Raw genomic sequence first — 15,230 nt, 5'->3', positions numbered from 1 at the left:
CCCAATCGCAACTCCTTTTCTATCTCTTCAGCGGTCTTAGACTCCCCGTACAATTTAATAGAATAAAGCTTTGGACGAAGTCCTACAAAGCTTTGAATTAACTGCGAATTTGTCTCGTCTTTAAAATAACCGAGAGCTTTTTTATTCTGATTAGAATGAAGGAAATGCGAAGGTGGATAATCAGAGAAGTCAAAGCGGTTTTTATGAACTTCAAAGTCTTTATAAACATCATCTGTCTTAATGTTGTACGTTAGACTGTCTGTAAATATTTTATATATTAGTACTATTTAAATAAAAAATGCATATTAAATTAAATTACCAGTGTCTGTAAATAATAGTGATGCTTTGTCCCCGTACGTATTTTTTATGAATCCATAATGGAACCGATACATGAGCTCCTTAGATAAATCTAGAATGGTGAATCCGGTAAATATAGGCCGGTTAAGAACAATTTTAGCTCTCTTCTTATGAGCGCCGGCTAACTCTTCATTAAAGATGGTAAAGTGTTCAAACTGCGGGGAACTTGTAACTTTTAACATTCTTTCTGGTTTATGAATCAACTCGAAATTTATATGCTTCCGTAAATTTTCCATTGTTTTTCTAAAGAATTAAATGAAGTAAGGGAAAAAACAGCAATAAATTATTTAAATTGATTTACCCGAAAACAGAGTTAACCATTAGTTTCCAGAAATTCTTTTCAAATGAACTCTTGGATAATTTCCTCTGTTCAGTGTTGAATCTAACATATTTTTCTAACCATTTTCCTTGAGTGAAGGTTAGAGCTCGATGAACCTTGGTTATTTTCAAACCTAATTCTACATAATATTTTAAATTGCGGTAATGTACTATGTATTTCTCTTTATTATTTAAATTAGGAAGAAGTTTTGGTAGACTTTGATTCTCCTTAATATTTAATTTTCCTAAGAGATCTTTGGAGTATGGAGATAGCATATCATGTGTAATAACTTTAGATTCCGCCGCTACTGGGAGATCGTTATGTAAGTCATGCAACTCTGGAGGATATTCAAGATCCACCTGCAAAGGAAACAATTCTTTAAAAATATAATTCAATAATTATAACACTTGTTATTTACCTCTAAAATGTATCCGTTTTCAACGTTATTGGGAATACTCAGAATATTTTCACAGAGTGTTTGTAAATCATCCTCCTGAACCCACTGGAAGTCGCCTAGCGGTAGTGGTTCACACATAACAGCACCGTACAAATTATTAGCATCTTCAATTAAGTTAAATTAAGTTAATTAATATAATTAAAATTAAAATAATTAAAAAAAAAAAAAATTTAAAAAATGTAAATTACCTAAATAGCATATATAACTGCTCTCTATAGACGAATCATATGTGTCGGGCATATATTTGTTATTCGCTTCAGAATAACGAGTTGAGATCATTGAAACACCGCCTCGAATCCCTAAAAATTCAATGTAAATACAATAATATTTAAAATATCACAAAAGCGTTACCCTTTTCAATAAATAAGTGTTGATCTATATCAAGTATGAGATCGAGGCGAACATCGGTCATCTTCAAAGCTGCTTGCCAGGCTAAACCTGGTGCGGTGTAAGCGTGAGCGGGATCTAGTTTATAATGAGTTATAGATAATGTTCTAAAATTTTCAAAAACGTCGGCTAAGAGCAACGCATCGCTTTTCACATAGAGGTCGGTGTATTCTCCTACGAAAACCGAGGTTAAGAGATTTGAAATATTTATACTATAGTAATTTTACCTAATGTTTGAATATTAAACGCTGTCCAAACATTTTGGGCGTGTAAATAATCAGATTCTAAAATATTTTGATTTTTTAATGAACTGAAAAACGCTTCTCTAGGTGGCAGCATCGTCTCGTCAAATTTCTTTTCATCGTCCATATACTCGTACGGGTAGACTCCCTTCCGCAAAAGCAGTTGAACTTTCTCACTTTCAAAATATTTCTTAACAATCTGAAATTTACTGGCTCCTTCCAAAACGAGATTAGATACTAGAGCATCGAGGCTATCGCTTAGAAATCGATAAGAGTCTAAAAACCGAAATCTCCCTAAAAATAATAAAATTAATGTTAAGGTTAAATTCATAATTAAATATATTTTACCTAGTTTCAGCGAAATATAATTTTCGCTAGTGGAAGGAATACAGTCAAGTGTCTGTTCCTTAAAATGACCAATCTCCTGACATATAAGATGTAAATCGTATCTATGAAGATTTATTATTATTAGGTTTATTTCCTGGTTAATTAACTTAATAAATTCACCTGCTAAGGTTATGAAGGAAAATAGGGATAAATTCTGGAACTTTCTTTTGAAGATTACAGAGGTTATGCGCTGGCCCACTGTATTTCCCAGTGAAATGACAATGATCTCGAACAGCGGGCATATTTCCCTGATTTAGCTGTTTCTGACAAATGTAGCAATGCGTAGCAGCTTGAAACTGTTCCTCCTCCTCCAGGGTAATAATCATCGGTACATTGGTCTCAATGAGTTCCATCAACTCCTTCTCTAATTCCAGAATAGACTCCAGAAATCTTCGAGTTGCATCTTGACCTCGATAGCAATCGGTTCGAACAGGTACACCTATAAGTCTTCTCTTATAATATATCTAAAAGGGAATTTTGCCAAATAACTTACCGTTGGGCCCAACAAGCACCCACGAATACGCGCAGCTGATGTGCATGTTTACTTTGCTGGTATTTAAATCGGGATCTAGATCACATCCTTGAACTCTCGGTAGGATTGCTTCAAAATCGGCGTAAAATACATACTGCACCTAATAATTTCATTTCATTAAGAGTTAAATTAAATAATTTTTATTTTTACTTTTTCCGTCCACTCATATTTATCAAAATAAAGCGTCTTCTTCTTGGTAGGGAAAACTGTTTTTTGGACGCCGTGGGTGGCGCATTCTTCGATATGCGCATCACGTCGCTGTTCAGCGTTATTACCGCTGAATCGGTGAAGACACATTCTAATACAGAAAATAATTAGTAGATTGCAAACTAATATATTGGAAACTAAATTACCTGCAATAATAACTTGTACTTCTGTTTTTTGTTAGATGCTGTAACAGTTTTCCTAGGTCTCGTATAAGACAGTAATGTCTATTCCCATCGTCAATATCCTTAGTTTCATCGGTGATGTATAGTAAATCAACCTCCCTTTCCTTACCACACTTGTTAGCGCTTACGTAAAGGGGGAATATATCTCCCGAGAAGCCAAACACAGATATTGATAAATTATTCATTAATTCAAATTTTTTAAGTTCCGTAGCGTTTAATTTGAAAGGGAAAGATATATCACTGGTATCAAGTTCATTTTCATAAGGTGTATATTTGGAAACCCTGTTAGAGTGATGAAGCCAAGAAACTGGGTGAAGTTTAGCTAGAATTGACCAGAGAAAACATTTCTCATCATTTTCGTTTCTAATATTAAGAATCGCACGATGTTGAGAGAGTTTTTTAGGTAGTTCCATATACGATGACCCCCGTAGCGGCTGGTAAGATGCTACATTTAATTCTACATACAGAATACGATCAATTACCCAACCCGATCCTGTTAAAAATATAATGTTTTAGTTGAAAATATAACTTATAAATTTTAGTACATACCTGTCGCTTCAAAGTTTTCCGCTGCTGACTGTATTGTTTCAATGCAGTCATTCAGCTGGTTTTCAATGACGTCGAGCGTTAATGTTGTTTGCATAGTGCTCCGGAAATAGGGTCGTACTTCCGCTCTTTGTTCCGCACCTCCTAATGGTCTCATATAAACAGATCTTACGAGTAGGAACCATTTAATTCCACGTTTACTGGCGAGTCTTTCCATTAGAAATTTACTGAAAGCGGCTCGGTAACGTTCAATAAACATCCCCGCATCAATATCATAGTCTTCGGCATTATAACGAATAGATGCTAACGTATCATTCAAGGCCTGGACCATACTTGGAGATGCTGGTGGTGTTTCATCAAGTATTGGTGAGGCGGGAACAGGTGATGGTGTTAGGTTGTTGGGTAAAGCTGATGTAGATGGCTGTGTACGGGTAGATTCCAGTTGAATGTCTTGTAGCAAACTAGGTGATGGTGTACGGGAAGATGCTGGCGAACGTTGCATTGGTGATGGTGTGCGAGACAGGTCCATGGGTTCGGAAGGGCCGGGTGCGTTCAAGTCATGAGTTCGTTGATGGCTCTTAAAATGCTCTAATCTAGCAACATTCTTACCACATACTTCACAGATAAACTTATGTCTATCACCGTGTACTTCTCTAACATGCCGATTTAAATTTGATTTGATAGAAAAACTTTTCGCGCACGTAGGACATGTATACTGAGCTTTAGGCATATTGAATATAGCTACCGCAGTTAACTGTGGAATGACCTCCCACAACGCTATACAACCCCTTTTATAGTATATTCAAGTATCATTTGAGAACGATACGTTTCTCATACTTAAAATATTCGTTTTAAGAAATACTTGTGAGATAGATTCAAGTGCCAAGCATATTTAAGTACCACTTACGTGATAATGTTATTAAAATGAAGTTTAAAAATATTTCCATTCTACTTTAACAACGAATATTCCATGACGTCAAAACACTCTTAAATTCAAATTAACCGCGTCCCCCGGGGTAATCCGCGCACGCGCCGTCTAGGTTATCAATTTTTACATAATTTCAACTTATTCCGTACGATAAAACTCGATAAGATATACGTTCAAGTATCTTTCGAGATAAGCGTAGATAAATGAACAAGTTGGCCTGGACACAATATGTTGATATACGGGAAAACAAATAGTCGCGAGAAATACCCTAAATACATTGACTTTTCGATGATTTTACCCCCATTTCACCCCTTAAATCCCGGATCCCGACGATCCCGACGATCCCGATCCCGGGATCGGCGTGTCGACCTTACTTTCCCTCTACTTTTTAAGCCCCAGCCCTTGTGGGTTAGGACACTAAGCCAAAGATATCACCCAAATATACATGCGAATGTGTATTATTGATGTGCGCAGAGTTCATTCGGTAGTATGCATCTGCAAATAAAAATATTTGTATTTGCGAATGTGTATTATTGATGTGCGCAGAGTTCATTCGGTAGTATGCATCTGCAAATAAAAATATTTGTATTTCCAAATTAATAAGGTAATCATAATTTACAAAGAGTATTGTACCATTGGCTCTCCAATTGTATAATTTTGTACTGGAAAGCCGCATGTGTTGATGAGCGTTACTGAACATAGCCCAGTTTCGTGGTTACTAGAGAAAACACGTTGAGAAGAGCCATAGCTGTAAAAAATAACGCCAATTAATACCTTATGTTCAATGATTGTAACGTACATATTAAATACCTGCTTCTCCAATGATGCGCTTAGCTAAACATTCTCAATTCCATGCTCCCTTCGGTAAGATTTTACTATGAGTGTTAACACCAGTAGAGGGCGCAATTTGGTCATATTAATACATTTTGATATTCCGTAGGGTACAAATATTATATGTAGACAAAACTAATGAGTTTTTTTATTATATTATAGAGTGTTTAAAATTTAAACGGATTTTTCATGTGTTTTTTATAGCATTTTTTAGATTTTAGACCAAAGTAGACGAATATTGGGATATATCGTAGGTTTCATAGGTTATTGACCTACAAAATCGATTTCGACTATGGTGCTTTATCGTTCTGCGGCTTGTTCTCTTTTATATATAACACATTATCCTACGAAATCATGCACCGTCTCTGGGCCAAGAGGACATGTTGGATCTGTTACGCTCTCGAGCGCTTCGACGGCTGTTCTGCTCAGCGGTAAATGTAGTATCTGTCACGTTGCAAAACGCCCCCACAGCCGTTTTGTTAAAGATTACTTCTCTAAGTTAAGCTTATATCAGTTTACTATTGGGTAGATTTTAGCTGGTTAGGTTGGGTTGGGTTGGGGTAGCGCCGCGCGCCCCCAGCGCGCCAGAGGGGGCAATTGAAAACATTATTTTAAATTACTATACTTATATTATATTAGAGATACAAATTTATCTGCAAATATCTTATGATATAGGCGAAAATATCTCCAACTGGAAGCCATTTGCAATCTTGGTTTTTGCCAAACAAGGACAAGTAACAATACTCTGATTAGTATTGTGCCACAAATTTACTATCTTTGGATGAGTTAATATTGGATATTGCCCAGCGATTGTTAATTTCCGCAGAACAAGCCGCAGAACGATAAGGCACCATAGTTGAAATCGATTTTGTAGGTCAAAAACCTATGAAACCTACGATATATCCCAATATTCGTCTACTTTGGCCTAAAATCTAGCAAATGATCAAACAATTGCACCTGCATCACGTGCTCTACGTGCTCAAAACGCCAAAAACCAAATTATTGAGGTACTAATAATATAAATATTAACAAAATCAAGTCTAAAATATTGGTACTCTCGTCAAGTACCCGTTTGTACCCTGAATTTTCTTTACAGGAAATTGAGAAACAAAAACGCCATCTAGGGGGGGGGGGCGACACTCATAGTAAAATCATACCCTACCTTCGTTAAAAATTTCTACTTCTTCCGCTTCAATCCTCACGACAGCAGCAATAACTCCCATTGCAGTTTCGGCAAAATTCACTTTACAAATGATATTAAAAATGTCGGAAAATTTTAACCAGAAGTTGGGAATTCAAAACAAGTAATACGTCACACTAAAGCAGCCCTTCAATTGGCCAAGCAAGAGGGGAAAGAAGAGGGAAATCGGTGAGCTCTCGTCGAATGGTAGGGCTGAAGCAAGTAGGCGTTTCCCTTCTTACTTACGGGGTCATGCAGAATACGGCCGACTATTAGGTTGGAGCATTCCCGCTTGTCTAACACCCGTATTCTGCGCTTAAGGTAAGTTGAACGTCATCTTGACTAAGAGCTTTCATTGGGCGAAACGCTGACGGCCCCCGCGTTTCAACCCTCTTGACTAAGAGACCTGATTAGCGTGATCAGATAGAGTTCGAATGACGTAAATTGCAACTTCCGTCATGTTTTCCATAGACTCTCAACAGTACTCAAAAGATTGAAATTTATTTAGTCTTTGCTATTTTCCCCATTATTTGCCAAAAAGCCTCGTGCTGGAGCTGTTGCTGTTCTAGATGCAGCTGTAGCGGAATTAGGCTTAGCGGATAACGAAATTTATACGAGGCAGCAACGAGATCCGTTTGAACTTCCAAATAGAGTTTTTAACACAATATCGAGTGCCGAAAGACGATGTAAGTAACTTGTGCGAAATATTAAAGAATTGGACAAGCAGTATGTTGAACAGGATGTTCTAGCTGCTCTGATGTTTTATGGCTCTGGTTTGTTTCAACGAGTATTAGCAAGTAGCTACGAAAAAGTGATGAGCCAACCATCTGTCAGTGTGGCAACAGGAAGAGTAAGTGAAGCCATTATAGCTAGAATGTGTGCATTTCCCACACAACCAGAGTACGTTGAAGAAACCAAGGTACGTGCAAATGACTTTATTCAACATATAATACACTAATTCTGAGTTTTACTTTTCAGAGGTAATTCTTGAGTATGTGCGTTGAACTGTACACATGTCAATTATTCCATCAGTGTACAAATAGGCTGCGATAATCATCTGAAAATTATTAACCTTTTTGCTGGCTGGCCAGGCTGCATCCATGACTCATTTATTTGGTGTCACTCGGGTATGTTCTGAGATTTCGTGCATAATAGAATGCCTGTGGGATATCTGCTGGGTGATGTGACCCTGTGTTATGACTCCATTTCTAAACCCTAACACTCCAAACGAGATTGAATTTAACATACGCGACAAGCGAGGTATTCCATAACTTTCGCCAAAATAGTTCCCAAACGTTTATACATTTATTAAAGGGAGGTGTATGCCATCGTAGCAAGCAAATCCTGGATTTCTCCAACATCTCGACAAATATGCTTCTCAACTTCCACGAAGTCGTCCATCACACTGCCCAGCATTTGTTTCAGAGGAAGTTTCTTTGATGGTGGCTCTAGAAGTAGGAAATGGTTAAGAGTCAAGTGGAAGTTTCCCTACCTCCAACTGATGAAGGCCAAACGGCCAGTTCTCAAATCAGTCTTGTAGTGGTTATCAATGTCGTTCATCTTAGCAGGTAGTTCTCATGAACCAATGCTGCCCCCGGATAAAGATGTTTTGTCAATTAAGTGCCTTACATTCGAAGTGCAGGGAAAAATTTCAACTCCCCAAACTGCGCAGGGACAGTGGTACTCCTTTGAAAGACATTCTAATATTACAAGGTGTTCAGATCTTTTGGAGAAAGATATTTCTAGTCATTGCTGTGCGTTATTCATTGAAAGAATGGGTTTTAGGGGGGTATGTGTTAAAAAAAAATTCTATTAATTTCTCGCATGCTTGTTATTTTCTTTAATTTATTCAATTTTATTTTTACTTGGAATTTTATCATATTTTGATTCTGGAATATTGTGCATGTACACTGTTTTTTTTGACATCTGATATGTTTTTGGTTGGCCTTTTCAATGACTTAACCTATTGGTTTTTTTACATATGTTTTAATTTCGGTACTCATTTTTGTTACATTTTGGGCTACCTAAGTAGCTAGCTATTTCTTTGGAACTATGAATTGCTAAGTATGATTTGCATGTTGGTAACCTATTGTTAATTAGTATATTAGATTTTTAATGGTCGTACTCGTTACTTCCAGAAGGAACTGGTGTCTCTTGGGGAAGAGTGGAAACGATACTCCCTGGTATCCCTTAATTTATATGTGACGTTAGTTACGAAAGGGCTAATGCTCTCCTCCGTTGGAGTTAATTCAGGCACATCCGATGAAGATCGTCCATCTGTTTCTCGCAACTTCACAGTAACATTAGCAGCTTTGTCCTATTTTTTTCAGGCTGTCTGTTGTTTCGTCCAACTTAATTATCACAGTTGGTGATGATGTCCCATAATTCAGATTAAGCGGATGTTATAGCCCCTCCATTATGGCTTCTCAATGCAGCAAACCCATCATCCTCCATCTTCGATACAAGCAGGGTCGTGCAGAGGTTTGCTGGGCCCCCGGGGCTAAAGATACTGGTGGGCCCTTTGATTTGCATCCCCTTCGACCCTGGATTTTTTTCCCTAGATCTCTAAATTTATTTTCGCAGGTCTTCCCCCTTGATGTTTTTCAGTGGGCCCCCTTTCTGTACATCATGGGCCCTTTTCAGTTGGGCCCCGGGGATTTCCCCCCTCTGTACGGCCCTAGGTGCAAGTACTTCGATTTCTTCATGATTGTTTTCTTTCTTGACTTAGGCCCCATAGGAAACAGTAACAAAACAAGATTTTTTTATTATCATAGCAAAATTTATTAAAGAAGAAATTTGTATGTCATACTGGCTTTAAATACCAAGTGTTATACCATAAATAGAAAGAAGAATCATTGTTTCATTTTAATATTGTATTTTATGCCTATGATTTCATTGAATTAAATTAATGGTAATTGGATGAATATTAGCACCATTATTATATGTAAATTCTAAATCCTATGAAAATTGCAATTAAACATTAGTCATGCCGGCTGCAGCATCTGAAATTTCATGTGTTTAGAGACTTACGTAACAGGTGGCGGAAAATATTAAAGTTCGAGATGATTTGCATAGATGGCAGTAAAATTACGTTTGTAGGTCACGCTATAGATGGCAGTCAAATTACGTTTGTAGGTCAAGCTGTAGATGGCAGTCAAATCAAGGTCAAATTACGTTTGGCGGTCACGCTGTAGATGGCAGTATTTGTTTTTGGGTTTTTTCTCCAAATAGATGGCACTTTAAGTAGAGAAGGACTAAATATGAACCATTTTTTCCAAGATGGCCGCCAAGATGGCCGCCATAACCCCCCAAGACACCCCCAAAATATTGTCCAAAAACAAAATTTTTGTCCTTGGAAAAATCGAAAAACATATTTTTGTTTTCAATCTCAAATTTCACCTTGAAGATGATCCTTGACCTCGAAGCCTGACACCTGTTCATTAACCCTAAGCCTCGGTCTATCACCCCAAGCAACTAATTATCAAATACGTAAGACAAGAGGCACCAGGTTTCGATTTCCTCAGATTTGCAATTCAATCGGAAAATTTAGAACATTCAATTAACATTAAATTTATTAAAATTGATCAGTTAACTGTTTCTCGAATATTTAACCATATAGCTAGCATTGCTCAATCGAAAAAAGATTTCTTACTAGATGGAGAAATTAAATTTAGTATAATTCTTTTGAAATCCCCACAGAAAATGGGGGAAAAAATTTATCTCTAAAAAACAGAGACATTATCGATCTTGATGCTTTTTTAAAAACTAAAACCAATTTTTACTATATAAACAACATCGATAATTTATGCGTAGCGAGAGCCCTCACAGTCGGAATAAAGCTCTGTGAAATTGCCGAGTACAAAAAGAAAACACTTCCATTAACAAGTGTTCTTAAAGAATATAGAGCCTTAACATTATTTCGTAGTAAATTACAAACTAAAGCCGCTAAGAAATTGCATGATGATGTAGGAATTGCACAAGGAGCTGTAGAAATTGGTGATATAGCTAAATTTCAGACATTTTTAGCCCCAAAGTATCAGATAATAATATTTAACGCCACGGAAAATTTTCAAATTTATTTCAAGGGTTTTCCCCCTGCCGAAAACAAAATTCTACTTGTAAAAATTGGCACGCACGTTCATTTAGCTAAAAATCTACATTCCATTTGGGGCGGAGTAGCTTCGTGCTTAGACTGTGAAATTTTTTTTTATTCAACCGCTCGTAGGAACAAACACCACTGCTTTGACACTAGAAATATTAAATGTAAAAGGTGTTAAGGTCGAGATTTTCACGAAATTTTAGAAATTCCTTTAATTCGTTGTAAACTTTGTAATAGGTATTTAAAACAAGGTGAATGTTACAGTTTTCACCTAAAAAATGAAACTTGCAAGCTTTTCCACAGATGTGAAAAATGCTGTGTTCAATTTGAAACTTTAAAAACTCACAAATGTGAAACAGCTTGCAACTCTTGTAAAATTGAACATCCTCCTAACCAACATTATGTTAAACAGTCGACCTTTAAAAAAAACCACGATCCTATGTATATTTCGATATTGAAACTATAATCGAGAATAATATGCATAAACCTGTTCTGTTAGTGGCACAAAGTGAAATTTTAAATCAGCCTGTGGAAACCACGGTTTTTGAAGGACAATATTGTGTAAATAACTTTCTCAATTTTTTGTTTCAACATGAAACTATTTTACTTACGGATGGGAAACGGAAGAGAAAAACAATTAGACTGAAATTTACCAACCTCATCGTAATGGCTCATAATCTAAGATCTTTCGACGGAATGTTTATTATTTCTAAATTAATTAATCATGTCATTCCCGAGGTTATTTACGATGGAGCCAAAATTCTTACTATTTATATTAAAGGGGTAGACATTCGTTTTGTAGATTCTTTAAACTATATTAATGCACCCCTAAGGCATTTTCCTAAAATGTTTTCTTTGCCTCAATCTAAAGGATATTTTCCCTATATTTTTTGGACGAAAAACACTTTGAATTATTCAGGACCAATTCCGGACGAAAAATATTTTGAAGCCAATAAAATGAAAGAATTGGAATACCGAGAATTTAAAAATTGGTATTCACACAAACAGCTCGAACCGGTATATTGTATTAAATCAGAATCCAGAGCGTATTGTCTTTTAGATTGTAATTTATTACGCTTAGCTATGCAGAAATTTCGCATCTTATATAAAGAACTAATTGAAATTGATATCAGTAATTATGGTGGTATTTCTCTTTCTGGGGCACTTAATAATGTATTTATCGACAAGTTTTTAGAACCATATACACTATGTACTATACCGGCTATCGGTTTGGCAAGTAGACAGAATCAAAGCGAGATTGCATTAAAATATTTATCTTGGTATGAGAAGGAAAATAATTTAATTTTGCAAACGGTCAGATCCGCGGCTGGGGAACAGTCTGTAGGTCCGTATTTCGTAGATGGTTACTGTGAAAATCCACCCATAGTAATTGATGTAATGGGTGATTTCTGGCACGGTTGTCCAAAACATTTTTCTGGCTCGAGCTTTAATTCAATTGTCGGAAAAACATTCAAAGAAATTAGAGAAAGATAATTAGATCGAAAAGAATTTATTGAACAAAATTTACCAAACCACACATATATTCAAATTTTTGAATGTGAAATATTAGACTTGTTGAGAAAAAATGCCGAGGCGAAAGCTTTTTTTAATACCATTAAAATTATTCCTAAAATTAACCCTAGAGATTCTTTAGTTGGAGGGCGTGTAGAAACAATTAAGCTGTACCATGAAATAGACTCCTTAATTGGAGAACAAATCAGATATTTTGACTTTTGTAGTCTGTATGCGTATTGCTTACAAAAAATGGAATACGGTTGTAAAAATGTTAAAGTTATCACACACAGTTTTGATTATGAACCTGGCGCCTATTTTGGAATAATTAGTTGTAGAATCCTCCCCCCCAGAGACCTCTACTTACCCGTTCTTCCCTACCGATTTAATAAAAAACTTTATTATCCTTTATGTGGTAGTTGTGTGATAAATAATGATGAAAAATGTACCCACAGTATTGACGAACGAGCTATAACGGTAGTCTTACCCTCGGTGGAAATCTACTACTCAATAAAAGAGTATAATTATCAGCTGTTAGAAATTTTCGAAGTGTATCACTATAGTATTACAACCAATTTTTTCAAACCATATATTGACATTTTTTTAGAGCAAAAGTTAAAAATTCAGGATTTCCACCCAATATTAAAACATATCAAGAACAAAAAGAGTATTTAGACGCGATATACGAAGCTGATGGAGTAAGGTTAGAGCCTGAGGAAATTGTTGATAACCCATCCTTAAGAACTTCCGCGAAGTTGGCGCAAAATTCGTTATATGGAAGAATGGCCTTAAGAATGGATAAATCATCAACTAAAATTATCCATCGCTACTCCCAATTAACCGAGATTATAGCAGACACAACGAATAAATTAACAGACTTTCATCTAATCAACAACGATGTTGCCATGGTAAGCTATAAAAAAAAGTGAGCTAGCCCCAACATTTTCAAAAGGTAATGTAATAATCGCCGCCTTTGTCATCAGTTACGGTCGTATTCATCTGCATAAGTTAATTAATAAGTTGGGAAAGCGTGTAATTTATTTTGACACTGACAGAGTGAAATTTACACATCTACCACACGATTGGCTACCCCCCCTAGGTGGTAATTTAGGTGAGCTTACGTGCGAGACTCCGAATTCATATATCACAAAATTCGTATCAACTGGACCAAAAAGCTACAGTTTTCAACTTAAAAATAATCAGACAATTATAAAACTAAAAGGAATAACTCTTACCAGGGAAAATTCAGAAATCATACATTTCGATTCTTTTAAACAGATGATTTTTGTGCCAAATACCGAGTTTAAGGTGAAAATTCCCTTTAACGTAATAAAAGATAAGTACAAAATGCTTTTACGCGTTGGCAACTTAAGTAAAACTTTCAAAAAAACATTTTGTAAACGTGTTCTAAAAGAGAATATTTCTAGTGTCCCCTACGGCTATTTAGAATGTGAAAATGGCGAATTGTAAAATAAAGTTGTCTTTTAATTATAAATCTAAAAAACATGTAACAAAAAAACTTGCAAAACATGTTTCATTTAACAACATAGTTATTGTAAATGAAATCTCTTCCGAAAATCGAGTAAATACTTTATTTTTAAATAACCTAAGATTTAAACTTTTAACTTCCAAAATTGAATTTTTACTAAAAAACGGGAATTAATAATTTTTTTGGTGAAGCAGATATTATGATTTTATTTTTTATTCAAAATGTTATTTTTGTATGTTATTTTGAAACTTTATATAACTGGTGAAGGGATAGTTTTGATAAGAAACATATTATACTTTTAATAAAATAATTTTTTAAATTTAAAAATGTGTTTGTTTATTTTTACATATATTCTATAAAACAGTCAATGTACTAACAAAATACGTAGTATGTTGTCTTTGTTTAAACAGTAATGTCTTATATAAAATTTCTTTCACCATTTCGAATGATGGTGTCAGGACCTACCATGTCGGGCAAATCAGCATGGGCGAACTCACTAATTAGATGGAGTAATGAATTAATTGATAAACCTCCAATTAAAATTATTTATTGTTATTCGGTTTGGCAATCAGGTTACCACGATTTATCTCAGTTTTTAACCGATATAGAGTTTATTCAAGGACTTCCTCCAATGGACAGCGAGTTTTGGGAATCAAATAGAAATTCCTTACTTATTATCGATGATCTAGCAGACGAACTTTACAAAAATGATCAAATTGCTAAATTGGTTACCGTAGACAGTCATCATTATGAAATTTCAGTCGTATTAATCTCACAAAACCTATTTCCTCGAGGCAAACAATCTCGTTTAATCTCTCTTAATATGTCATATATAAATCTGTTTAAATCTCCTCGAGATCTAAGTCAAATTCAATATCTGGCCAATCAAATATCTCCAAATAATACAAAAATAATTAAAATGGCCTACGATATGGCTACTAGAGAACCTTACAATTCCCTATTTATAGACACATCTGTCACCACTCCAGATAGCTTACGATTAAGATCGTACACATTTAATCGAAACGGACCACAAATGGTAGTTTTTTCCAATAATAAATAATTTACTATATTATTATCAAGTTCATTAAAGACAATGGATCCAAAAAAGACAGTACGTAAAAAAACGACTCCTATTGCAAATCCCTCTGACAGGTTTAAAACACACTATCCATATTTAAATTTATTGTATAAATCTAAAGGAGGGATACGTAAAAATTTATTAGCTAACAGTTCTCCAACGCAATTAAAAGCCTTACAGACCGTTTGCAAAAACTTGAAAGGGGGTGGAATTATATTATCTAAAGCCAAAAAAAAACAACTTTCTAAATATAAAAAAGCAATACGGTTTTTAGCCAGTCCGAAAATTTCGCAAAAAAGGAAGCGTGCTCTAATAATTCAGAAAGGTACGGGATTCTTCATACCGGCACTCCTAGGATCTATTGTTCCTTTAATTGCCAATTTATTCAATAAAAGATAAAATGAAAAAAAAAATGATTTTAGTTCCCGCATCGAGTGTCGGACAAATATCTCAAGAAAATAAACAGCTTGTTTCTCCCCAGGAAACATATTATA

The 15,230-nt window shown here is 35.4% G+C and overlaps 1 protein-coding gene across 1 annotated transcript; it reads right to left on the bottom strand.

Annotated features, from left to right (window-relative positions):
• Positions 1 to 2,332: 2,332 nt before the first annotated feature.
• Positions 2,333 to 3,947, bottom strand: LOC149943203 (uncharacterized). Its single transcript, XM_090179582.1, has 5 exons — positions 3,620 to 3,947; positions 3,035 to 3,563; positions 2,832 to 2,979; positions 2,695 to 2,781; positions 2,333 to 2,347 (listed from the first exon to the last, which is right to left on the bottom strand). Exons 1-5 carry the CDS (start codon positions 3,945 to 3,947, stop codon positions 2,333 to 2,335), a joined length of 1,107 nt encoding a protein of 368 aa, XP_090035708.1.
• Between the last annotated feature and the right edge of the window lie 11,283 nt (positions 3,948 to 15,230).

This window comes from Leiobunum rupestre, chromosome 6 (assembly GCF_980474605.1).
Source record: "Leiobunum rupestre chromosome 6, qqLeiRupe1.1.hap1, whole genome shotgun sequence".
Taxonomy (NCBI): Eukaryota; Metazoa; Arthropoda; class Arachnida; order Opiliones; family Sclerosomatidae; genus Leiobunum; species Leiobunum rupestre.
The sequence above is the reverse complement of the archived record's forward strand: the minus strand, read 5'-3'. Positions and strand labels throughout refer to the sequence as shown.